General features: G+C 43.6%; 1 protein-coding gene across 3 annotated transcripts in view; it reads right to left on the bottom strand.

Moving 5' to 3' along the window:
* Positions 1 to 26,157, bottom strand: part of LOC140398326 (ATP-dependent RNA helicase DDX42-like) — a 192,406-nt gene that overhangs the window by 108,353 nt on the left and 57,896 nt on the right. The window contains exons 3-7 of one of the 3 annotated variants that reach the window (XM_072486893.1): positions 24,466 to 24,625; positions 14,327 to 14,388; positions 9,267 to 9,303; positions 1,219 to 1,392; positions 320 to 424 (exon numbers count right to left, since the gene is read on the bottom strand). In XM_072486893.1, coding sequence (XP_072342994.1) covers positions 320 to 424; positions 1,219 to 1,392; positions 9,267 to 9,303; positions 14,327 to 14,388; positions 24,466 to 24,625 — 538 coding nt within the window. Of the gene's footprint in view, positions 1 to 319; positions 425 to 1,218; positions 1,393 to 9,266; positions 9,304 to 14,326; positions 14,389 to 24,465; positions 24,626 to 26,157 lie in introns of those variants that run through there. The other 2 variants (XM_072486894.1, XM_072486895.1) reach the window with 2 other exon arrangements.

The raw sequence follows: 26,157 nt of genomic DNA, 5'->3' as shown, positions 1-26,157 counted from the left end.
GTTACGGGGATAGGGCAAGGTAGTGGACCCAGGGAGGGTGTTCTTTCAGAGGGTGGTTGCAGATTTGATGGGCCGCATGACCTTCTTTTGCACTGTAGGGATTCTATGATTCTATTCTATGATTCTAACATGACCATTCACATGACACTAAACTGGTCAGAGACAACCTTCAGTAGTTTGATCAACCTCAACCAAACTGCTACTTGAGTTCTAAGATTAGATGCAGACCAAACTGACATTTTTAGTAAAACTCAGCATTTTGCTAACTGCCTGTCAAAATAATAATGTAAAGCATTAGTAGATGGAATTCCATACTTACTCTCAAGTTCAGTTTCTGCCGGAGTTCAGCTAATGGTATGAGTGAAAGTTTCACCAATTCTTCATGCTCAATGTAGAAATTCTTCTCAAATGGCTGGTACTCAATCTAAAAGATTTACAAGTTACAAGTCATTTCAACAGAATGCTTAAAGTGACAAATTACTAAAATCTGATGTTGATCTTTTGTCAAAAATGTTCTCGTCTGTTTCCTGGATTGGATGCAGTTTTATAATAATATCCAATGATGTTATACATTCACTAAACAGCACAAAATCTCCAGATTAGTGAGAACCGCCTGAAGGTAAGAAGGATTGAGCAGTCTCAGAAGATTGGTCTTTATTATAATGTGAGGAGCAAAACCCTCTTAGTCCAAATATGCTTTCAACAAATATGTCCACAAATTAAAGACTGGAGAGCTAGTTACAGCAGTGAGGTTTTACTTTTTGAGTTCGGAAAGAACTCAGATTGTGATAAGGCGCCACTGTTGACCACATGTTTAAGAACTTGAGTTTGGTACAGTTTCAATCCAGTTTTCCATGGATCCATTAACACAAACTGCTCATAATTCAATAATAACCAGGTTCTCTCAATAATGTCTCATAATGGCAAGTTGATGTGGATTTTTCTGAAAAAAAACTTAATTTTTCATGTCACTCTATTATCTTTGTCAGAAAGATAGTCAGCCGATCATAAATGTCACAACATTAATTGCCCCTCCAACAAATGCATTTCCTCATATCCATAGGGATGAGTTAAACATTCCAGGTGAAATCAAAGATCCAATCTGCCCCATCAGTCGAGGCTATTATTTACAGCAGACATCTGTCCAACAGGTTCATTTTCAAGGGGATCAACAGTCAGACATTGTACAACTAAGAACTTTTTCAGATTTCTGCTTACCTCCGTATGGTCAATAGAAGGCAATGGATCAATTACTTTTTTCTGTGGAGGTATGGGATTACCATCGCTGTCATATTCAATATCATCCTCCTCCTCCTGAATCACACCAGCGTTAGGATTTTCAGCCATGTACCGAAAGTAGGCTTCCTGCACATAAGTAATCCACAAGTCAAACTGGAGAGAGAACGCATCACTGCTCAGTGTACTGAACACTTCCTCGATCTAGATCAACCCCTGAAAAATACAATACTTTCAAGCAGTATTCACTAAATAGATCAAATTGATTTAAGAGTATTGAACACACAAAAAAACCTATGAATAGGGCAAAAAGTCTTTGGTAGGGCACTCACTCTGAAAGGACAGGCATTGAAACCAGTTTGCAGTGCCAGTCACCTGCCGCAAAACACTGGTAGTTGTTCATTGAGGGCAAGGATTTTCTCCATGAATTGTGTGCAGTATAATCATCATCCTGTGCTTTCTAAATGCACAGTGCACTCACACAATCAGGTGAATATTCTGTGTGCGCTTTCTCTTGATGTTATTATTCTCTCCTTTTCAATGATCCCTTTTTATCCTGCAATTAATTTTTATCCACACTATTAATTTGTTTCTCCTGTTCTCCTTTTGAAGACATCTTTTCTGCTCCTATTTCCATCCATTCCGAGCTACATTATCTATTATTTCTGGTTATTGCTCTGGCTATCATTATGTACACCCTCTATCCTTGGGGATCAGCAGCAGTATGGAATGCAAGCAGCATCACAGTAGAACTTGTTTAGTTAATGGAAGGACAGGACCAGTGTGCTGATTCCCTGACTGTCCCAGTGACAGAATGATACACCCTGGCTTTCATGATACTGACAAATGTCAAAAAAGGGCAATTAAAATCACTCTAAATCAGCTGTTGCAAAAACTGCTATATTTTTTTAAAACGCTCGAAAGATGGAACTTTGTAAGGTTGTCAGAACAGTACCATCAAATGAACTTGGAAGTACTTTGGATCTAGTCAGTAAGCAGATTTAAAAAAACACATGGCAAATTGCTCACTTGGTTTGTTGTAAAACCCAGAAACAATTTTACTTTACAATATAAGCCATATAATTGTGTCACACAAACATTTTGGGAATCTGCAGTCACAGGAGGAAACAATTTGTGGTTTCTATGTGTGTTCTGAAAGAAGAACCACTCTTGAAACAACAGCTACATACTGACTGGATCAGCCATACAGTTCCAGCATTTTCTGTCCCCCCCCCCCACCACCACACACACACAATTTGCTCCTTCGGCATTATTTAGTTCTACTGCTCTCCCTACTCCACATTTCCGTTACTTCAGCCACGTTTTTCCCTCCTTTCTAATAAGCCCAGGTCTATACCTCCTCTCCTTCAACAGAACATCTCCCCATACTTTTCCCTCAAATATTTTGGTCTTTTCTCACTTCATACCCATCTGCCCCTTTTCCAAAACACCACCAATTTGCTCAGCCACTTCGGTCCCTCCCTCTCCCCTTCAGTCTCATAGGGTTGGATTTTTGTGGAGGGACCTTTTAAAAATAATGGATGGGATCTGGATCTGATGTTCCACCCTGATTTCCAGCACACATTTTCATGGGTAGGGGATAGGGTGTGAAGCACACATGGGGGAATCCCAAACTCAGCTGGGCCATTTAAATTTAGTGCTCAGGACAAGCAGAAGTGATTTTCACTCCAGGAATGGTCACAACTTGCAGTACATGTGCCACAACTTTGTGATGGAGCCATAAATGCTGGTGAAGAGTGTATAAATTATGTTGAACTGCTGAGCTGTCCAGAGGTTTAAATCCCATGCGTGTTAAATTTTGAAAGAAAAACTGCCTGTCTATGACTCAGTGATAAAAAAAACTGTTGCAGGGGTTTCAATGGATGTTTGTTGCTATAACCTTAAGGGCTACCACTGTACATTATTATGGCTTGAAGGTTTCCATAACCTGTCATTATAACAGTTGGGAGGGGAGATAGAGTAAAGCTTTCAAAAAAGCAAAGTAGTGCAGATGCTGGAATCTGAAACAATAAACAGAAAATACTGGAAAAAGTTAGCAGGTCTGACAACATCTATGGAGAGAGAAAAATAAATTTAAAGCACCCAATTCATTTTTCCCAGTTAAGGGGCAATTTAACGTGGTCAGTCTACCGATGCTGCACATCTTTAGGTTGTGGGGATGAGACCCACACAGACACCGGGATCGATCTTGGTTCCTGGCGCTGTGAGGCAGCAGTGCTAACCGTGCTGCCCCAGGAAAATAACTTAACGTTTCGAATTTGCATGACTCTTCTTCAGAGCTTATGGGAGGGAAAATGTGATGGATTATATACTGTACAAGCAGAGGTGGCGCAGAGTAGATCAGTAATTAGTGGGGGCTAGGAGAGATTGCCACAAAGATGTGCAGGTCATGAGACAGAGGAAGGCAGGAGAAGGTGCTAGTAGTGGTTTAAAGACTACTTGAATAATAAAGTTTAGTGCTCAGTGAAGGTGAAACTTAAGAACAAGTGCAGCACGGTAGCACAAGTGGTTAGCACTGTGGCTTCACAGCACCAGGGTCCCAGGTTCAATTCCCCGCTGGGTCACTGTCTGTGCGGAATCTGCACGTTCTCCCCGTGTCTGCGTGGGTTTCCTCCGGGTGCTCCGGTTTCCTCCCACAGTCCAAAGACGTGTAGGTTAAGTGGATTGGCCATGATAAACTGCCCTTGGTGACCAAAAACATTAGGAGGGGTTGTTGGATTACGGGGATAGGGTGGAAGTGAAGGTTTAAGTGGGTCGGTGCAGACTCGGTGGGCTGAATGGCCTCCTTCTGCACTGTATGTTCTATGTTCTATGGACGTGACAGTGACCTGGTGGGGGAGTTTTTTTTGCATTGGAACAAAAAAATGTTTTGGATATTTTAAAAAGGGTCACGATGGAGGAGAACGGTCAGTCTGAAGTTGCTGAACTCAAATGTTGAGTCCTGAGGGCTGTAATGTGTTTAATTGGTAGATGAGGTGCTACTGCTCCAGTTTAAATTGGATTTACTGGGCTATTGCAGCAGGCCAAGTACAGACATGTGGGCATAAGAGCAAGCTACAGAGCTGAAATACCAAGCGACAGGAAGGTCAGGGTCATTCCTGCGGGCTGAGCAAAGTTGTTCTGCAAAGCAGTCACCCAATCTGTATTTAGTCTCCCAATGTAGAAGAGACTGCATTGGGAACGACGAATACAGTTGAGCACATTTAAAAAAAATTTGTTCATGGGATGTTGGCATGTTGCCCATTCACGAGAGCATTTAAGTCAACCACATAATGCGGATCGGGAGTCACATATATGCCAGACCAGTTAAGGATGACAGATTTCCTTCCCTAGACGACACTAGTGAACTATTTAGAGAAATTGAAGGAGGTTGCTTCACCTGAAAGGAGTGTTTGGGGCCTTGAACAGTGAGGAGGTGAAGGGGCAGGTGTCGCACTTTCTGCTATTGCAACGGAAGATGCTATGGGAATGGGACGAGAAAGGAGTGGTGACCCAGCGGTCCATGTGAAATGCTGATGGTGGGGTGAGGGGAAGGTGTGTTTATTGGTGGCATTATGCTGGACTAGGCAGAAATAGCAGAGGATGATCCTTTGAATGTGGAGGCTGGCAGGGTGGAAAGTGAGGAAAAAAGGGGACACTGTCATCGTTCTGGGAGGGAGGGGAAGGAGTGAGGACAGAAGTAAGCAGACATGTCAGAAGCATCATTTGCGATGGTGGCATAATCGGAACAGATGCGATGGAGGCGAAGAAACTGGGAGAATTGGAAGATGCCTTACAAGGAGTGGGGTGTAAGAAACTGTAGCCGAGGTAGCTGTGGGAATTGGTGTGTTTGTAATCCGTGGGCGGCAAGGTAGCACTGTTGCTTCACAGCGACAGGGACCCGGGTTCGATTCCCAGCTTGGGGTTCTGTGCGGAGTCTGCACGTTCTCCCAGTGTCTGCGTGGGTTTCCTCCGGGTTCCTCCCACTAGTCGCGAAAGACGTGCTTGTTGAGGTAAATTGGACATTCTGAATTCTCCCTCTGTGTACCCGAAGAAGCGCCAGAGTGTGGAGACTAGGGGATTTTCACAGTAACTTAATTGCAGTGTTAATGTAAGCCTACTTGTGACACTAATAAAGATTATTATTATTGTAATGAACATGGGTGGTCAGTCTATCACTGGAAATGGAAACAGAGAGGTCAAGAACGGGAAGGGAAGTGTCCGAGATGGACCATGTGAAGCTGCGAAAGGGGTGAAAATTGGAAGCAAAATCAATAAGGTTTTTCCAGGTCCAGACGAGAGCATGAAACAGCATTGATACAGTCATCGATGTAACAGAAAGAGAGTTGTGGGAGCGTGCCTGAGTCTGACTGGAAGAAGTTCTACAAAACCCACAAAACGACAGGCATAACTGGGACCCAGACAGGTACCCATGGCCACACCGTATATTTGCAAGTGTGACAAGTTAATGGGGAAATTGTTGGGCGACAGAACAAGTTTAGCCAGGTGGAGGAAGGTGGTGGGCAGGGATTGTTTGGGCCTCTGCTCAAGGAAGATGCAGAGAGCCCTCAGACCTTCCTCGTGGGGGCTGGAGGTGTAGAAGGATTGGACATCCTTATGAAGAGGAGGCAGTTAGGACAAGGAAACTGGAAACTATTGATATGACGTAGAGCATCAGAAGAAACACAAATATAGGTGGGAAGAGACTTGGGCAAAGGGGAGAGATGATGGAGCTAAGAGAGGAAGAATTGAATTTTGTGGGGCAGGAACAGGTTGATACAGTTTGTCTACCACGGCTGTCCCGTATGTAGATTTTGGGAAAGTGGTAGAAGCGGGCTGTGCGAGGTTGGGGGACTATGAGCTAGGAAACTGGAATGAAGATCTCCGGAGACGTTGAGATCAGTGACAGTTCTGAAACAATGACTTGATGTTTGGTAATGGGGTCATGGTCCATGGGGAGTTTCTAAGAGTTGGCACTCAGCCTCTGCGAAGGTAGCGGTCAGTTTGATTGACAGCTATTAAGTGGATATTAAAGGATTACCTGTCTTTAATTTGGGGTTATGAATAAAAATGTTTATTTTTATACAGAATTAAACATTTGAGAGAATTTTAATGCATGGAATGTGCTTTCATGAATGAAAGTTTTTTTTAAAGAGTCAGAAATGTATCTCATTTAATCTCAGCATGGCTCCCAAGATCTGCACATAATGAATATTGGGTAAGTTGGGGGATAGAAGGACAAAGGAAGGCGAAGGGGTTGGGGGGAAGTTTAGCATGAGCTGTCACTAAGTTGGCATGGGGGGCTATGGGTTGAGGGAGGTCATGAGGTGAAATGGCATGGGATGGCATGATGGACCATTGGGGCGGGGTGGAGGGGCATGGGTTGGCACAGATAAGGCATTAGTCGGGGCATGGCGTGGTGAGGGCTAAAGGTCCTAATATTAAATAATAATTCACTGAGAAATGAGGTGGGCCTGGCATTGATCAGCCACCGTCGCCACTGCCAAACTGCTTTCGGAGTCAGTGGGCCCAACTCCAGCATGCACCCATCCCTCAGAATGAAGATCGCACCTTTAAAAGCATTTTTTCCCCGAGGCAGGCACGCCAAGCTGGGTTATTTAGTGACTCCAGTCACCTGCCTGTATTATGAAAATCCAGCCCAGTCTCTGTCCATCCCCATCTCATTGCTTCCTCTGTTCTTGTCCCAGACTGTTACTCCCTGCCACCATGTAGCTTCCCACTCTGCTGCTCCCTCCCTGTCATGTCAAACCCCACCCAGTCATAAATCTCCATTCCCATTCCACCCTGTCTGTCTCTCAGTCCCTCTCCATCCCTCCCTTCTTCCCTCTAACTATCAAATTCCCTCCCATATCCCCTCCATAAGTTCTGTGTTTCTTGCTCACTCTCCTCTTTCTCTTCCCCACCCTGCCTTCAGTGCGTCTGTTGTTATTTCTGCAATATTTCCCTCTTCCAATTGTTTTTACTTTATCATAGAATTTACAGTGCAGAAGGTGGCTATTCGGCCCATCGAGTCTGCACGGCCCTTCCAAAGAGCACCCTACTCAAGCCCACGTCTCTCCCCTATCCCTGTAACCCAGTAACTCCCACTTAACCTTTTTGGACACTAAAAGCAATTTAGCATGGCCAATCCACCTAACCCGCACATCTTTGGACTGTGGGAGGAAACCGGAGCACCAGGAGGAAACCCACGCAGACACGGGAGAACGTGCAGACTCCTTTAATCTTCTGCTTTTCTATACCTCACCTGCCGCCTTTCTTTCACTGCACGATTTCTCTCTCTTTTTTTCCTCCCTTTTCGCCGCCTCCTCTTCCTTTCGCCCCATAACCCCAAATTTTGTCGTGCTAATTTTTTAACATGCTAATTTCCTCCTGCACTCACCTCATTCATGCCGGTGCAGACTCGATGGGCCAAATGGCCTCCTTCTTGGAAGGATGTGGAGGCTTTAGAGAGGGTGCAGAAGAGATTTACCAGAATATTGCCTGGTATGGAGGGCATTAGCTATGAGGAGCGGTTGAATAAACTCGGTTTGTTCTCACTGGAACGACGGAGGTTGAGGGGCGACCTGATAGAGGTCTACAAAATTATGAGGAGCAAAGACAGAGTGGACAGTCAGAGGCTTTTCCCCAGGGTAGAGGGGTCAATTACTAGGGGGCATAGGTTTAAGGTGCGAGGGGCAAGGTTTAGAGTAGATGTACGAGGCAAGTTTTTTTACACAGAGGGTAGTGGGTGCCTGGAACTCGCTACCGGAGGAGGCGGTGGAAGCAGGGACGATCGTGACATTTAAGGGGCATCTTGACAAATACATGAATAGGATGAGAATAGAGGGATACGAACCCAGGAAGTGTAGAAGATTGCAGTTTAGTCGGGCAGCATGGTCGGCACGGGCTTGGAGGGCCGAAGGGCCTGTTCCTGTGCTGTACTTTTCTTTGTTCTTTATTTTGTTCTTCTGCACTGTAAATTCTATGATTCTATTTGTTTATTTCTGTAGTCACCAATTGGTATTTGTGAGATCAGACATGGCTATGTAGAGAAAGCACTGATTCATGCAGCTGAGGGAAGTTGCTCTATGATAGTCAATCAGGAAGAAATACTATCACTGCTGTCCTTTCCTTTTGATTAGAAATATTGTAGGATCCGTGACAAAAAATAGAAAATAGAAAATCTTAGAAAAATAAAGCAAAAATTGTACCTCTTGTACCTGGTTACACCCACAGTTAGACAGATCAGCAGAAGGTAAATCAGAAACTGTAATCAACAGAATGATCTACCTTTTACTCAGTAAGCCCAAGAAGTAGCACATGGGCAGAACTTGCATTAACGAAACCCTTCAAGATATGAGGGGTATAGTTTAGGTCAGCTCACTGATTCTTTTTACTCTTTGAAAATAGTAGGGGTTTCTAAGAAGAAACAAATTATTAATAAAACTACGTTTTAAAAAACTTTTTCCCGGGTCTGAATTATAAGATGACAGAGATCTTCTGTTACTTTACACACATAGAATTCTTACACTGCAGCCAAGAGTTAGCACCAAGTCATTGATATGGTTCTCAGTTGACACTTTGAGCATTTTTCATAAGTCAAGAAAGTCCTTTCATTGATAAGTGGAAATTCAATCAAAACATCTGGCAGAGGGAGATGGTCCAATGACAACCTCTGTTGTCACAGGACACCGTAACAACCATCTGAACCACAGGTAACTGCTAGGATTGTAAATATGGAGCTCCACTAGCAACTAGATGTTGCTGCTCCAGAGCAGTAATCCTCCAAAAATAATCTAGATGGAGCAGGAAAGCAGAAGTCACTGCCATAATGTGGGCCAGACTTATGGAAAAACCTCAAGACACAAAGTGAAATTAAGCGCCTTTTGGAAATGTGGCTACATACCAAGAATTGATCCAGACCAAAGGCTACAGTGAATACACAACAATCTGCATTATGTACTTAACAATACATTCAATATTATATCAATCTTTTCAGTATATTCAAGAAAGACAGCACAAGAACTCACATGGTCATCTTCCTCTTCAATGTCATCCCTTATACCCCTGCAAAAACAAAGGGAAAAACCAACTCCCTACAAGTGTTCAACAGACCCAGCACGAATGCAGCAAAGCATGAAATGATCACAGTGTGAAAACACCAAGAAGTTCCTAGTTTCTTGAAAATCTTTACACATTTTGCTCCTGTTTTAAAATCAGGGAAATACAAATGCCAAAATGATTCTTCTGTTAAGCAGATTTTCCAATAACATGGACATTTCTGTGCAGTATCTTTCTTCAGGGACAAATCCATTTTAATTACATTAAACAGTAACAATATTCTACAAAGTAATTCTAGCAGGCTACATTTTATTTGATTGTATTACATAATTTAAAACATACCTGAATAGCATTTATTGCTGTGAACGTTAGATGCATACCAAAGAAATGTTCTTGGATGACATGACTGCACTCAAGTTGCAAAAAATCCAACTATGAAGTGCTAATGGTGAGTCAGCCGTAGTTCTTAGCAGCTTCAATGTTATTTCTTTTAAGTGAACACATTTAAACTGATTTGTTTTCTACCTCATCAATATTCAAACTATGTGGCATTGTCATAAATCTGAACAGATTAGATCGATATTCTCAACTACCCTTGCTGCATGGTTAAAAACCATCACACGTATTAAAGAAACGTTTATGGGGATATTAGCTATAATTTATAAAGCGTGCTAATAATGATGCACTGATCTTAGTGCCTTTTCGCTACCCTTTTTCAATATGCCTTAGCCTTCTGCCCAAGATAGGGAATTGGGAAGTTTTTCTTTGTCTGCCCTATTTAAGCCTGTCAGAACTTGTACAGCTTTCAAATCACCCCTCAATATTCTTTGCTCCAAGGATAATAACTCCAGATCTCTCATCCTTGGAACCATTCTGTTAAATCTCCTCTGCACCCCGCCCCCTCTTAAGACCCTCACATCCTTCCTGAAATGCAGTGACCAGAATGAGATTAAATACTCTCATTATGGTCTAACCAGAGCTTTATAAAAGGTGCAACATATCTTTCTTGCTTTTGTACTCAACCTGATATGCTTTGCTAAACAGTCTCTCAATATGTCCTGTCACCTTCAAAGATCAACCCACAAAAACCCTCAAATCTCAGTCCCAGAACATTCTTAAAAACTGTGCCATTACATTTAGATTATCCCTCCTTATTCCTTCTGTCAAAATGCATCACCTCACACTTCTCTGTATTAAATTCTGTCTGTAAATTCCACTGGCCAACTATGTCCTTTTTACAGCTATTACGATCCCAGACCAGACCCCAACAGTGGCTCGGATACTGGACCAAAACCCCAATATTTTATTTTGAAAGACTGTGTGGAAAGGGTACTTCGCTCCAGGAATGATCGCACGGAAAATAGGGATGTGGTATTTTAAAACAAAACTTTATTATTCACACAACATTCTCTTTAACATCACACCCGAAAATAGCTTACAATTATCCTTTAAACAATACAACTAAATACAGTAAATACAATACCCTTACTTACTATCTCTGATCCCAATTAAACAACAAGAAAGGGGGGAAAAAAAGCATACAGCTCTCAATCCATCCCAATGGCACATCCCAATGACTGTTAGAATTCCTGCAGATTCTGGCTGGATGTCTTTGAAAAGCTGTTTCAACTGGTCTATTTCAGCTTTCCTCTTATCCTCAGGTAAGTCTGCTTTGCTTTAAATACTATTACTCCTTTTTTTAAGACTATCCTACTGTGAGATACTGATGTCTAAAGTCGTCAGATCAGAACGCAACTCAAAAAACCTTCTCAAAATGTGCAAATACCTTAGTTCCATACAGAAATTATATCATCTCCCCAAGCTGAAAACAAATTAACTCCTCAGGAACTCTCCCTAGCCAAACAACATTGCATTAGCCCAGGCTGCTTTTACTCTGGTCAACTTCATTTCTGGCACCTAAAAGCTTTCTGGTCTTGCAAAACAAGATTCTTTTCAAAAACATAACTACTGCAATCAAACACACACTAACCCCAAGCTTTTAACCCTTAAATTTCCAAATATTTATAATGCAACATATCTAAAATTCTGCATTTGTTATACAGTCAGTTGGTACCATCCACACTGTCTGCTACATCTCCAAGTTTGTACCATCAATAATTTTAAAACTTTACTCTATATTTTAAAACTTTACTCTGTATTCAATATACAAGTCAATTAATAAAAAGCAGTGGTCCTAGCATTGATGCTTGGGGAAACACAGCTATCTACCATTCTCCAGTTTAAAAAAACAACCATTAACATGACTCACTGTTTTCTGTTCTCGAGTCTATTGGGTGCAATATTCCAGCTGAACCCAAACTCCAGTGATTCACACAAATTTAACGTAACTTCCTTGTTCTTGTACGCTATACCCCTATTAATAAATCATTTACGTTCTCTCCAGACTTCATTTCCAAATCAGAGCTGGAGATGGATTTTAATGGAGCTCAACCCGAGGACCACATTTAACAGCTTGTTCTCTGTGCTGTTGCTCACTCGGTTCTGAGTCAAGACTGCTTGAGCATAGTTCATTACAGAAACCTTGCATTTGACAGATGGGCGGGCACGTTTACCCAACTAGCCAGTCCAGGATTTAAACCCAAGTGCCAGAGAGATAAAAAATCGATACCAGTGCAATATGCAAATTTAACCTAGCTTGAACATTCCTTCCTCCAATCAATCACACTAATCTTGTTAGAAGGGGCTCACTCTGAATTATTCATGTACCCACATCTCTCGAATTTACAATATTAAAATGCTCCTTCCCTCGCCATAGAAGTAGAGCAGCTGAATGTGCAAAGTGGCAAGCATCCTAATGCTGCAAAAACATGCGTTTTAAAACTTTTGTGAAAACATTAATATCCTTCATCCCACACTGGACAACATTTACTAACAATTACATCCTGAGTAGCTTTTCTGTAAGTTATGTCAGTGTGTGTTCAATAATGAAACCAAACCAATTGGAACTCATCTTATGTTTAAATGCCTCAGGAAATCTATTTTTATTTCACTTTGCTGACATTCTACAGTATTCTTTTTTGCATATTATGGAGGATGAGAAAATTTATGGCCATGAAGGAGGCCATTCTGACCATCGTGTGCACGTCAGCTCTCTGTAGAGCAAATCAGTCAGTCTATTTCCCCTGCTCTATCCCCATAGTGCTGATCTAATTTCCTTCATTTATCGTCTCCACATCCACCACCTTCTGCAATGGGGTCCAGGTCTTTACCACTCGCTGTGTAAAAAAGGTCGTCCTCTACATCTCTTGGCCAAAATCTTAAGTGTGCCCCGAGTCTTTGTAAAATCATGTCCTTGTAAATCATATAATGGGAACAGCTTTTCTTTGTCTACCTTCCCTGAACCTTGTTTATATAAAGTATATGCACCTCCATCCAAAGAGAACATACCCAGCTTCTCCAATCTAATGCTAAAGGCCCGCATCCCCTGAACATTAGGGTAAACCTGCTCAGCACGCACCAAGGACATCATATCCTTCCGAAAGTGTGGTGACCAGAATTGGACGTAATACCCCAGTTACGGTCCAACCAGAGCATGCACTCATACTTGTCTCTGTGGAGTGTAAAGTTTCACATGCTTTATTAAGTACTCTCTCAACATGTTCTGCCACCTTTAGTGATCAATGCACATAAATTCCCATGCTTCTCGTTCCTGCACACACTGTAGAACTATGCTGTTAAGTTTATATTGTTTCTCTCTCCTTTCTGCAAAAACTATATCAATTCACACTTCTCTATATTCAATTCTATCTGCTACTTGTCTGCATATTCAGTTAGGCTATTCACTTCTTGTTGCAGCCAGTAGGAATTATCCCTGTTTGCCATGGCTCCAAATGATCCCAGACAGATCTTAAAATTTTACGCTGTATTCTAATGTATCTAAGTCATACATATCAAGACAGCGTAGACATAGCACTCACCATTGGGGAGCATAAGTCTACCATCCTCCTGTCTCGAAAAACAAGCATTTACTTGGAGTGATTTTCTGCCTTAAGCCATCTCTTTTAAAACCCAAGCTGATGCTGACCCTCCTGTTCCATGAGTCACAATTCTGTTAACCAACATCATGTATCTGTGCTCATGGATTGCCTTCAGCCCTACGAGTTGGAGCTAACCTTTTCCCTTTGGGGCAGCTTGAGGGTAAGGAACATGTGACAAACTTATATAAACTCACCATGCCACCCTGTATTACCACCAGTCTGCATATCTTACTTGAAGCCTATAGGTGCTCCAACAGGCGCTCTACAAAACAGGAAGAACTTTACTGAAAGTATTTCCCAGTTTACAGAGTAAAATAGATTCACAGGCTTTTCATTAGTATGTTTGCAAAGCCTTACCCGGATCCTCAAACTGGATTTGAACCTTGGCTTCTTGGGGGAGGCCTGAATCAGAGTATATTGCACTGACTCCATTGAAATAGTAAATGTGCCTGTCGACCCTGCTAACTGAATCTACTAAATTCACCTCAATTAACTCAGTTGTATTCTCAAAAGGTTTTTCAAAGATGATCTACGAACAACTGCACCCCTCTGCTGACTACTACCCGTGTCTTTCCTCAGTTTTCACGATTCTCGGTGGAAGGATACCATGCATTATTTGAAATCACATTGGGTAAAACACTTTGAAAACTATTTGTTTCTTTTTTGGAATTTGAGAAAACTATTTAAAATTTCAAAGGTAACACAAGTCAGATCACATGTGTCCTCAAACCACCTTTTTCTAAGATGTAGTAAAAGATTCCCTCAACCTTTCTTTTATTTTCCAAAACTATGAGACATATTTCTGAAGAATTTTGTTTGGTTATCCAGATATCAATTGCTTGGCCATTTTATGGGAACAGATTGGGCTGAAAAAAAGAGAGTTGGAAATGTTACTTTGTTTTACTTTTTCCAAAAACGAAGGCTAGGGCATATTCATTAGGACTGATAGGTGAATCAGAATGCACAGCTTACCATAACAATGCAATTACAAATGAGCTTGTGAGAAATTAAAGAGTAGAAATGGTTCTTACTTTGCATTTTTCTTCTCAACTTCCTTTTCATCAAGTCTTCTTATATCTTTTGCTGCTTGGTCCTACAAAAAAAAAGGTTTGAATGCACAACAAAAATCATATTCCTGTCAGTGAGCAGTTCTGACGAATGGCGTGCTGCACTGTGATTGGTATATCCATGAATTTTATTCAGCTTGAACAAAATTGGCAGATCCCTGCTTTAAATTCTGCTGTACCCAATTATTTTGTCCATATACCTCGCCCACATCTCCTTCGGTAGCTACAGTGCCAGGGATGTGAGTCACTGCCTGCTACCTTTTCCATGTGGATGTGCTTCTTGTGACTTTAGCAGCTACTTAGCAATGCCTACCCCAATTTTCACATCTCCACATATTTGCATTATCCAGAGGATAATGGTGAGGTTGGATGTGGTGTTCCATCTGCGATCACATAATTTTGCACAGAGAAAGTGAGCACAATGTGGCCTGCTTGCTTGCAAGGCTATTGACACTTTGGCCATCCATAAAGTTTTCTATCCATTTGCTCAAGTCCTACTTTATTATGACTGATTTCATTCTTTATTCCTGCTTCAAGGTGCTAAATTGAAACAAATGGACTAACATCTAAAGAGCAGAACTGAAAAACATGTTCACAAACAAATCAGAAGGGGACCAACGATGAGAACTGTTATGGACTATCATTAGAAGGTGAGCTGTTGCAGATCAAAAGGTTCAGTGGCCCTTTACAGCAAACATCATGGAGGAATGATATGTCCCATTAACCCCAGTGAAACACAATTATTACGATCCCAGGCCAGCCCCAACAGTGGCTAGGATACTGGACAGAAACCCCAATATTGTATTTTAATTTTGTACGCCTGTGAGGAAAGGATACCCCTCTCCCGGAGTGATTTCTCACCAAATAGGGATATGATATATTAAAACAAACTTTATTACTAACACAGTATTAAAACATATTAAAGATCCCACAAGGCAAATAACTTACAATCACTCCTTAAACAATGTTAATCAATGCAGTGGCACAGCAACCCTTAACTGCTATCTATATTCTCACTCAAACAACAAGATAAACCATCTCAGCTCTCAATCCACTTTAAATACCACGAGCACTTCGGTTTAAAGAGATGTCTGGATAATTTACGAAGAGAAAGAAAGACCTTTTGACACTTCTTTTAAAGAAAAGATCTGACTCCTGTCAGAACCATCCAAAAACTCTAGCTGTATGTCTTCAAGAGCTGCTTCAGCTGTTTTGTTCACCTTTTCAGCCACACTACTAATTAGTCTACAGACATATCTTTGAACTGAACTGCAGAGAGAGCAAAATCTTGACTTCTGCTCACAGCTTAATCCAACACTCCACAGACCAGCTTTTCCGCAAAATGCCTGATACCTTAGCTCCACCCTGTAACTACATCATCTTAACAAGATGAAATTTAATTAGCTCCACAGGGATCCCTCTTAACCCAAACAAAACTGCATTAGCCCAAGCTTTTTAAAATGCCCTAATTGCACCCTGGTTCCTAACCTTTCAAACCAGGATTCTTTTAAAATATGATTGCAGCAGTCACATACTAACTCAGGGCGCGATATTCCCCAAATAATAATAATCTTTATTGTCACAAGTGGACTTACATTAACACTGCAATGAAGTTACCGTGAAAAGCCCCTAGTCGCCACATTCCGGCATCTGCTCGGGTACACAGAGGGAGAATTCAGAATGTCCAATTCACCCAACAGCACGTCCTTGGGGACTTGTGGGAGGAAACCGGAGCACTGGATGAAACACACGCAGACATCGGGAGAACGTGCAGACTCCGCATAGACAGTGACCCAAGCCGGGAATCAAACCTGGGAACCTGGCGCTGTAAAGAAACAGTGCGAACCATTGTGCTACCGTGCAGCCCAAAAGAACGAAGTCCCCTAGCGGGCGTGTTTCGCCGCATGTTTCCCAGCACACGCAGTGCCGAGAAATATGTGGCTATCCAACGGCATTCATGTTGAATAAGGGGCCTAAACGGCGAACGTGCGGCTGAGGCCGCACATAGCCACGTTTTTTACAACTGGGAGCTCTGTTCGCCGGAACTGCCATTGTAACAAGAGATCGGGACACCATTTTTAAATGGCACCCTGATCTCGGAGGTCCACAAATAAAATCCGACTTACCCCCAGCCCGAATGCAACTTGGCAGGGTCCCCCAACCGCCCCCCCCCGCAAACCCTCTAACACCTACGATGGGCAATCCTGGCCCAATCGCACGCAAGCAGAAAATGGCAGCTTGGCACCTTGGTAATGAAGTGCACCCGGCCAGCTGGCAGTGTCGCCTGGGCATATTGGCAGTGCCAGGGTGGCACCAGCAGTGCCAGGGCACCACCCTGCCCAAAAGGTATGCAGCTGGGGCCTCCAATCCCCTTGGATACTCCCACGAGTGCCGTTCCGCCTGGTCCCCGTTTGTGGGGACCAGTGCTGAATGGCGCTCGCCTGAGGTGTCCGAGGCGAAGGGATTGAATCCCAAAGCCTCCGGTACCTTGGAAATCTGCACATATAGTAAGGCTTACGGCCTTGCTCTAATATGCAGCACGATAGCATAGTGGTTTGCACTATGGCTTTATAGCTCCAGGGTTCCAGGTTCGATTGCCGCTTGGGTTACTCTCTGTGTGCACATTCTCCCTGTGTCTGCGTGGGTTTCCTTCAGGTGCTCTGGTTTTCTCCCACAGTCCAAAGATGTGTAGGTTAGGTGGATTGGCCATGCTAAATTGCCCTTAGGTTAGATGGGGTTGCTGAGTTACGGGGATAGGGTGGAGGTGTGGGCTTAAGTAGGGTGCTCTTTCCAAGAGCCAGAGATGACTCGATGGGCCTAATGGCCTCCTTCTGCACTGTAAATTCTATGATTCTATGCAGATTTGCCAAAAAGTGATCGCGCCCATTGTGGGCAGGATTCTCCTTGCGAGATTCAAAGCAATCTCGCTAAACGTTGCTAGGCGTTGCGAGCCGGGTGGATCACAGGTGCGGGGTCTCCCGGCTTTCACCCACCACGCTGCATCACAGCGAGATACCTTTCCGACGCAGCGTGGCCAGAAGATCGTGCCCTCAGTCTTTTAATCCTTCCTGCACCGAATACACACAATGCAATATATCTGATTCATTATATTATTTAGTCTATAAATGATGGTCTGGTGTCCAGTTGAGAGGTCAGAACTTTGGCCAATATTTTGTATTGAGCATTCAGAATATATGGTGACCAGGTGAGGATAAACTTATTTTTAAATTGTCTCCAGCACACAGTGCATGAGGTTCAGTCAGAGTGGAGAAAGCTCTGGGAATATGCATTATTTTGAAAAACTTGGCCCGATGAGCGTTAGTTGGTGTGTTCTTTTTGCCTGATTGGAACTCACCATCTGAGCTTAGGGAACAGAGGTCATGTGTAAAAGTTATAGAGTGGTGATGTATGTGTTGGGGAGGGTGGGGTAAAGAATCTAATTATCCAAAAATCAATTAGGAAGACATTAGAGTAAAGGGAAAGGAGGGGGAGGAATTTCTGAAATGTGTTCAGAATTTCTTTGACCACAATGTTCTTGATCCAACTAGAAAGGAGGCATTTCTAAACCTGGTAGAGTACAATGTGGCAGGACAAGTGGGCCAAATGTGGAAAAACACTGGTAAGAGTGATCAGCATAGCAAAAAGATTTAGATTAGTGATGGAGAAGAGCAAGAAAAAAATCTAAATTACTGAGTAGAACTTAAAACAGAGTGTGGAAGTTTGGTGAGAAGGGAAGGGAGGTTATCCTTCAAGTTATTTAACTTTTTCAACCTGTAGGAATTGGTGTCTGCTCCACTACAAGGGAAGAAGTGAGTTGGTGAGTATCTGGTGAATATCCGGTAAGTGGTCAAAATCTATTTTTCCAATGTGTAAAAGAAAATAAACAATTGAATAAAATAATTAAGTAAAGCTCTTAGGTATAACAGGACAGGTAATGTGTCGAGGCTGCAGCATGTAAAGTTCATGGATACCAGTGTTATCCAGGGAAAGCACATCTGCAGCAAGTGTCTGTGACTTGAGGAGCTTCAGAGGTGGATGCTGAGCTGTGGATACTGTGACACATCAAAGAGGGTGAGAGCTAGCTGGATGCTTTGTTTCAGGAGGCGGTCACACACCTTAGGGTAGGATCTTAGGGTTTGGAATGTGGTAAGAGACGGGAGGGTGTGACTACAGCTCAGGTAGATAAGGGGACCCAGAAGGCAGGAGTGTCAGCCTCTGCAATTGTCCAACAGGTTTGAGGTTCTTTCAGCTTGTTTGGATGAGAGTGCAAGCAATACTGTGATTGCCACAAGCAATCATTGTGAGGATACATCAGTACTTAGACAAGGAAAAGATCCTGAGGTAGGCGAAGGAGACACGAATGCACCATACGGTTCGTATTTACCAGGATTTGGGAGCAGAGCTGGCCAAGCGAATGGCCAGGTTTAATAGAGCCACGGTCGCCCTTTTTGGCAACAAGGTACGATTCGGGATGACGTACCCTGTTCACCTGTGGGTCACGCAAGGGGGAAAGGAGTACTACTTCGATATGACAGAGGAGGCTCTTTAAGGGACCATGGACTGAGGGAAGTTTGAAGACTTTGGATTTTTGATGGGTTCACCTGCTACCTGGACTGGGAAAATTATATTCAGTGGGAGGGAGGTATGTTTTTGCATGCAGGCGTTATACGAGCATTGGGAGAACGCCACTAGGCTGCTTGCGCACCAGTTGAGGCAGCAGCGAGGGAGATTGGGCAGATAAGGGATTCGGGGGCAGGGTGGTCACTGAGCCGGGTTAGATGAATGGAGTGTTTGAGGCCTTCTACCAAGGACTGTGCAGGTCGGAGCCCCTGGGGGGAGACTCGGGCATTGGATGGCTTGGATTTCCCGGTGGTGGAGGAGGATAAGGCCCAGGGGCTGGGCACTCCAGTTGGGCTGGAAGAGGTGATGAAGTGTATTGGTCGATGCAGACTGGGAAGGTCCTGGGTCCGGATGGATTCCCAGCGAAATTTCATAAAACGTTAACTACAGAGTTGGGGCCTCTCCTAGTGGAAATGTTTAATGATTCAGTTAATAAGGGGGAGCTTCCGCACACGCTGAAACAATCATCAATTTCGCTTATTCAAAATATGGATAAGGATCCAGAGGAATGTGGATCGTATCGACGATAGACATCACTTTTGAATGTAGATGCGCTGTTGTTAACCAAGGTGCTGGCAACGCACATGGAGGATTGTGTGCTGGACGTGATAGGTGAGGACCCAACGGGGTTCATGAAGGGGCGATAGCTATTGTCTAATATTAGAAAGTTATTAAATGTGGTGATGATGTCCCTGAGGAATCAGGAAGCAGATGTGATAATATCTATGGATATGGAGAAGGCACTTGACCGGATTGAGTGCGAATACCTGTTTGAAGTGTTGGAGTAAAAATGCAATCTAAAGTGAACAAATGTGGAATTGTCTATTTGGTAGGAAGAATAAAAAAGCTCATTATCTAAATGGTGAGAGATTGCAGAGCTGAGGTGCAGAGGGATCCTAGAGCATGAACTACAAAAGGTTCGTATACAGTTACAAGTAATTAGGAAAGCTGATAGAATGTTATCATTTATTGTGAGAGGAATTAATTACTAAAGGTTATGTTTCAGTTAAACAAAGCACTGGTGAGAACACATCTGGAGTATTGGTCTCCTTATTTAAGGAAATAAGTAAATACATTAGAAGCAGTTCAGAGAAGGTTGACAAAACTAACACGAGAATGGCCGAGTTGACTTACAAGGAAAGGTTGGAGGGGTTAGAGTTGTATCCACTGGAGTTTATAGTAAGAGGCAACTTGATCAAAACCTTTAGAATACGGAGCGGTATTGACAGGGAGGTTGTGGATGTTTCCTCTTGTCAGAGAATCTAAACTAGGGGTCACTTTTTGAAAATAAGGGATCGCCCATTTAAGACTTAATCTCTTTATATATTAACGATCTAGATGACGGGACTGGGGGCATTCTGGCTAAGTTTGCCGATGATACAAAGATAGGTGGAGGGGCAGGTAGTATGGAGGAGGTGGGGAGGCTGCAGAAAGATTTAGACAGTTTAGGAGAGTGGTCCAAGAAATGGCTGATGAAATTCAACGTGGGCAAGTGCAAGGTCTTGCACTTTGGAAAAAAGAATAGAGGCATGGACTATTTTCTAAACGGTGACAAAATTCATAATGCTGAAGTGCAAAGGGACTTGGGAGTCCTAGTCCAGGATTCTCTAAAGGTAAACTTGCAGGTTGAGTCCGTAATTAAGAAAGCAAATGCAATGTTGTCATTTATCTCAAGAGGCTTGGAATATAAAAGCAGGGATGTACTTCTGAAGCTTTATAAAGCATTAGTTAGGCCCCATTTAGAATACTGTGAGCAATTTTGGGCCCCACACCTCAGGAAGGACATACTGGCACTGGAGCGGGTCCAGCGGAGATTCACACGGATGATCCCAGGAATGGTAGGCCTAACATACGATGAACGTCTGAGGATCCTGGGATTATATTCATTGGAGTTTAGGAGGTTGAGGGGAGATCTAATAGAAACTTACAAGATAATGATTGGCTTAGATAGGGTGGATGTAGGGAAGTTGTTTCCATTAGCAGAGGAGACTAGGACCCGGGGGCACAGCCTTAGAATAAAAGGGAGTCACTTTAGAACAGAGATGAGGAGAAATTTCTTCAGCCAGAGAGTGGTGGGTCTGTGGAATTCATTGCCACAGAGGGCGGTGGAGGCCAGGACGTTGAGTGTCTTTAAGACAGAAGTTGATAAATTCTTGATTTCTCGAGGAATTAAGGGCTATGGAGAGAGAGCGGGTAAATGGAGTTGAAATCAGCCATGATTGAATGGTGGAGTGGACTCGATGGGCCGAATGGCCTTACTTCCACTCCTATGTCTTATGGTCTTAGACAGAGATGAAAAGAAACGTTTTCTCTCAGAGGGCATTGAGTCTCTGGAACTCTCTTCCTAAAAAGGCAGAGGATGCAGAATCTTTGAATATTTTTAAGGCAGAGCGACATAGATTCTTGATTAACAAGGGGGTGAAGGTTATTGAGGGTAGGCAGGAATGTGGAGTTGAAGTTACAATCAAATCAGCCATGATCTGACTAAATGGTGGAGCAGACACAAGGGGCCGACTGACCAACTCCTGCTCTTAATTCAAATATTCATCAGTAGAATTTCTACTTTTGAATAGAGCTAGCCTCCATGGGATGAGAAAGGATCTAGCCAGGATAAAATGAGGTCCAGTTGGTCCACAGGGCAGCTATATTCTGTAAGGGAAGAGGGGGTGGAGGCTGGGCCAGTTGCATGCTCCTCCTGTAGGATGTGGGTGGTGAGGAATACCACCGGCGTCCCCGCTGACTATACCTGTGGGAAGTGCGTCCAACTCCAGCTCCTCAGAGACCGTGTTAGGGAACTGGAGCTGGATGAACTTCCGATCATCCGGGAGGCAGAGGGGGTTATAGAGAAGGGTTACAGGGAGGTAACCACACCCAAGGTACAGGACAAGATTAGCTGGGTTACAGTCAGGGGAAAGAAAACAAACAGGATCCCTCGTGGCCGTTCCCCTTCAAAACAAGTATACCGTTTTGGATGCTGTTGGGGGGGATAACCTAGCGGGGAAGGTCCTTGCTGCCAGGACGCTGGCACTGAGTCTGGCTCTTGGGCTCAGAAGGGAAGGGGGGAGAATAGAAAAGCAATAGTAATAGGAGATTCAATGGTTATGGGAATAGATAGGAGATTCTGTGGTCGCGAGCGAGACTCCCGGAAGGTAGGTTGCATCTGGGTGCCAGGGCCAGGGATGTCTCGGATCGTGTCTTCAGGATCCTTAAGGGGGAGGGGGAGCAGCCAGAAGTTGTGGTGCACATTGGTACCAACGACGTAGGTAGGAAAAGGGGTGTGGAGGTAATAAACGAATTTAGGGAGTTAGGCTGGAAGTTAAAAGCCAGGACAGACAGAGTTGTCATCTCTGGTTTGTTGCCGGTGCCACGTGATAGCGAGGCTAGGAATAGGGAGAGTGCAGTTGAACACGTGGCTGCAGGAATGGTGTAGGAGGGAGGGCTTCAGGTATTTGGATAATTGGAACGCATTCTGGGTAAGGTGGGACCTGTACAAGCAGGACGGATTGCAAGGCATTTGATAAGGTTTCCCATGGGAGGCTTCCCACTAGAGTGGGAAATTTGGCCAGTTGGATAATGAACTGGCTAACCGAAAGAAGTCAGAGAGTGGTGGTGGATGGCAGATATTCAGCCTGGGTTCCAGTTACCAGTGGTGTACCGCAGGGATCAGTTCTGGGTCCTCTGCTGTTTGTGATTTTCATTAAAAACTTGGATGAGGGAGTTGAAGGGTGGGTCAGTAAATTTGCAGACGATACAAAGATTGATGGAGCTGTGGATAGTGAGGAGGGCTGTTGTCGGCTGCAAACAGACATAGATAGGATGCAGAGCTGGGCTGAGAAGTGGCAGATGGAGTTTAACCCTGAAAAGTGAGGTTGTCCATTTTGGAAGGACAAATATGAATGCGGAATACAGGGTTAACGGTAGGGTTCTTGGCAATGTGGAGGAGCAGAGAGATCTTGGGGTCTATGTTCATACATCTTTGAAAGTTGCCACTCAAGTGGATAGAGCTGTGAATAAGGCCTATGGTGTGCTAGCGTTCATTAACAGAGGGATTGAATTTAAGAGCCGTGAGGTGATGATGCAGCTGTACAAAACCTTGGTACGGCCACATTTGGAGTACTATGTACAGTTCTGGTCACCTCATTTTAGGAAGGATGTGGAAGCTTTGGAAAAGGTGCAAAGGAGATTTACCAGGATGTTGCCTGGAATGGAGAGTCGGTCTTACGAGGAAAGGTTGAGGGTGCTAGGCCTTTTCCCATTAGAATGGAGAAGGATAAGGGGCGACTTGATAGAGGTTTATAAGATGATCAGGGGAATAGAGTAGACAGTCAGAGACTTTTTCCCCAGGTGGAACAAACCATTACAAGGGGGCATAAATTTAAGGTGAATGGTGGAAGATATAGGGGGGGATGTCAGAGGTAGGTTCTTTACCCAGAGATTAGTGGGGACATTGAATGCACTGCCTGTGGAAGTAGTTGAGTCGAAAATATTAGGGACCTTCAAGCAGCTATTGGATAGGTACATGGATTACGGTAGAATGATATAGTGTAGATTTATTTGTTCTTCAGGGCAGCACGGTAGCATTGTGGATAGCACAATTGCTTCACAGCTCCAGGGTCCCAGGTTCGATTCCGGCTTGGGTCACTGTCTGTGCGGAGTCTGCACATCCTCCCCGTGGGTGCGTGGGTTTCCTCCGGGTGCTCCGGTTTCCTCCCACAGTCCGAAGATGTGCAGGCTAGGTGGATTGGCCATGCTATACTGCCCTTAGTGTCCAAAATTGCCCTTAGTGTTGAGTGGGGTTACTGGGTTATGGGGATAGGGTGGAGGTATTGACATTGGGTAGGGTGCTCTTTCCAAGAGCCGGTGCAGACTCGATGGACCGAATGGCCTCCTTCTGCACTGTAAATTCTATGATAATCTATGCTTAATCTAGGACAAAGGTTCGGCACAACATCGTGGGCCGAAGGGCCTGTTCTGTGCTGTATTTTTCTATGTTCTATGTTCCAAATGGGGCAATGGTGGTCTATGAGGAGGAAATATTTCAAATACAGACTAGATACATTAGAATAATGGCAGACGGTAAGGGAACCAAAGAGGGATCTTATGAACGCGTGACAGAGCGCTTCTGTTACCCGTTCACCCAACATCCTCTACATTTGTTCTGGGGTCTCATGGACTAAATCCCAATATTACCCACAATCCGTGTGATAAAAGTCTGACACCGAGTTAGGCATTTGTAGAAGGCAAGTTCATAGAACCAAGAACTCTCCCGACTCTGTTCACCCAATGGTCTATGTTCTCTCTTCCCAATCCAGTGTAGAAACCAATGTTAGAATCAATCCGGTAAACCAGAAGGTGCAACAGCAAACAGGAGTTTGTGGGCTGTGTGTTGTGGTAGATGTTGACAGTTAGTGCCTAAAATGCATTCTAAATACACTGAATAATTCTCATCCTGAGGCAAAAAAAAAGGAAAACACAAACATCACCTCCACTTCTGCCATGTATGCATCCAATGGATCTTCCTCACTGTCTTCAGAGTCATCACCCTTTGAAGCAAACTGCTGTCTGGTTGGAGAATTTTCTGCAGGGATGTAAGGCAAATCGACGTTTGCTGAACTGTCATCTTCATCGTCATCTTCAAAATACCTAGAAAACGCAATTCTAATGTGAAGATTGTGTGTAGTTGGAAGTAGCACCAATGACAGGTTAAATAGAATGTGCTTCCATTCGAGGTGCTTTTTCTTTTACACAGCAATGTAGTCAGATGAGAAAGAATGTTTTTTTAATATTTTTAGTTAAGTATTCACATCAGATCGGGGAAGAGGAAACACCTCAAATTTCTCAAGACGAGGGCATTATGTTTATTTTGAAGTTTTGATTTGCAGAATTTAATTTGAAAATAGTATAATCTTACTCAAGCACAGTATATAGAGTACTCAAGAAGGTGATTTGAACGGCTGCTTCTTCTTAATAGCAGTCTAGAATTTAGTAAGGTTTTCAATTAAAACACACCTTGAAACTAATGGTCATTTTTTCCTGGTAAAATTCTAAGCTCTCCTAAATCAGAGTGAAATATAAAGGAAATAATTCAATTCCTGGAACAGTCACATAGCACTGAATTGTATTAACTTCAAGAACACAGGTGACTCTAAACAAAACTAACATTAATGCAGCCCAATGCTTTCCCATACATAAAACGCACTGCAGTAATCTCTTACTTCTAGGATTACCCATCCTGCGGCTACTTATATTCACCTTGTTGCAGGCAGACGTTTTGCCACGTGGCATGTACAATAAGTAAAACTGCTGTTCCCCGCTGCAGGGCTATCAAGGAGGAATGCAATCATGTTTTATCCCATCCGATAGTGACTAACTCTGCAGAATGCAACTGTGCCACACGATCAGGCAGTGCATTTATCTCATAGGTAAAGTCGCCATAGACCCAGTTGACCATAGACTGCTTTCCGCTTTGGGGAGGAGAGCTGACTTGTGGTGATTTAACCTGAGGATCACCACACCTCAGGCAAGGGGGAAGCTTGAGAAGGTGGACCTTCATGAGTAACCTTAGCCGGTACAGGAATTGAACCCACGCTCTGCATCAAACCAGCTATCCAGCCAACTAAGCTAAACCAGCTGCCCTTATTTATCCAATAAGTCATCAGGATAAGGCAAACTTATTTAGCCTCCTTAAACAGTGGGACTTTTAAAGATATTGTATATATTTGGCAGAAATAATGGTGGAATCTTTACCCGCTCTAGTGGCGTGGTTGGAGGCAGGGAGGGCAGCCGCCCACCAGCTTCCTGCCTCCACCTCGACGTAGACCAGGGTGGGGATGTCTGTGGTTTGCTTGCCCATACACCGCTGTCCATCACCCTTAGGTGGCAACTAATGACTATGTAAGCGCCTCATCCTGCAGCTACTTATATTCACCTTGTTGCAGGCAGACTTTTTGCCACGTGGCATACACAATAAGTAAACCTGTGTGAGCTGTTTGTCCGTCATCAGATAGTGGTGGGTTGGGGGTTCCCTCCTTCAAAGGCAATCAGTGCCTTATTGAAAGACTTGGCATTAGGAAGAGGGGTGGGCAGGTCTGGGCCTGCTGGGAGCCACCTCCCCGCCCTTTCCCCCAAACCCTGAAAACCCTTCCTGCCATTACCTACCCGTGGCGGGGTCACAA

The sequence above is a fragment of the Scyliorhinus torazame genome, chromosome 21 (assembly GCF_047496885.1).
Source record: "Scyliorhinus torazame isolate Kashiwa2021f chromosome 21, sScyTor2.1, whole genome shotgun sequence".
Taxonomy (NCBI): domain Eukaryota; kingdom Metazoa; phylum Chordata; class Chondrichthyes; order Carcharhiniformes; family Scyliorhinidae; genus Scyliorhinus; species Scyliorhinus torazame.
Note: the sequence above shows the minus strand (reverse complement) of the source record. Positions and strands in the feature narration are given on the sequence as shown.